This window comes from Plasmodium gonderi (genome assembly GCF_002157705.1).
Source record: "Plasmodium gonderi DNA, contig: Pgo-contig_87, whole genome shotgun sequence".
Taxonomy (NCBI): Eukaryota; Apicomplexa; class Aconoidasida; order Haemosporida; family Plasmodiidae; genus Plasmodium; species Plasmodium gonderi.
In genome coordinates this window covers 9,587-9,932 of record NW_021629019.1, presented here as the reverse complement: position 1 = coordinate 9,932, position 346 = coordinate 9,587, and the positions used below count along the sequence as shown (strand labels likewise).

The 346-nt window shown below is 16.0% G+C and overlaps 1 protein-coding gene across 1 annotated transcript in view; it reads right to left on the bottom strand.

Moving 5' to 3' along the window:
- The window catches only part of PGO_000895 (variable surface protein), a gene marked incomplete at both ends in the record, with an annotated part of 1,875 nt that extends 1,561 nt beyond the window's left edge, over positions 1–314 (bottom strand). Inside the window, one exon of the mRNA XM_028690855.1 lies at positions 300–314. Within this exon, the coding sequence (XP_028546656.1) occupies positions 300–314 (15 nt within the window). The remainder of the gene's footprint in view (positions 1–299) is intronic.
- Positions 315–346: the final 32 nt, after the last annotated feature.

The window sequence follows — 346 nt, the reverse complement described above, 5'->3', positions numbered from 1 at the left end:
TTTTATAATTATATAATTATATTTTGCTTTATATATATACTAAAGAAAATATTTACATTCTATGTGATTCATTATAATTTCTATTTTTTATTGAATCCTATAATTATTGTAATTTATATATACATTTCCATGTTACCTATATTTTTTTTGTGAAGAATGTAGATATATATAGTCTATTTAATATAATGTACACATATATAAATGTAATATATATAANNATTTTAATTTTTATTGTATTTTACCTTTTATTGCTTTGCCTATTATGAAAGCTTATTCATCTAAAAGTAGCAATAATATACATCATAAATGTTCATATAAATTGGGATTATAATTTCATTTATTTTAT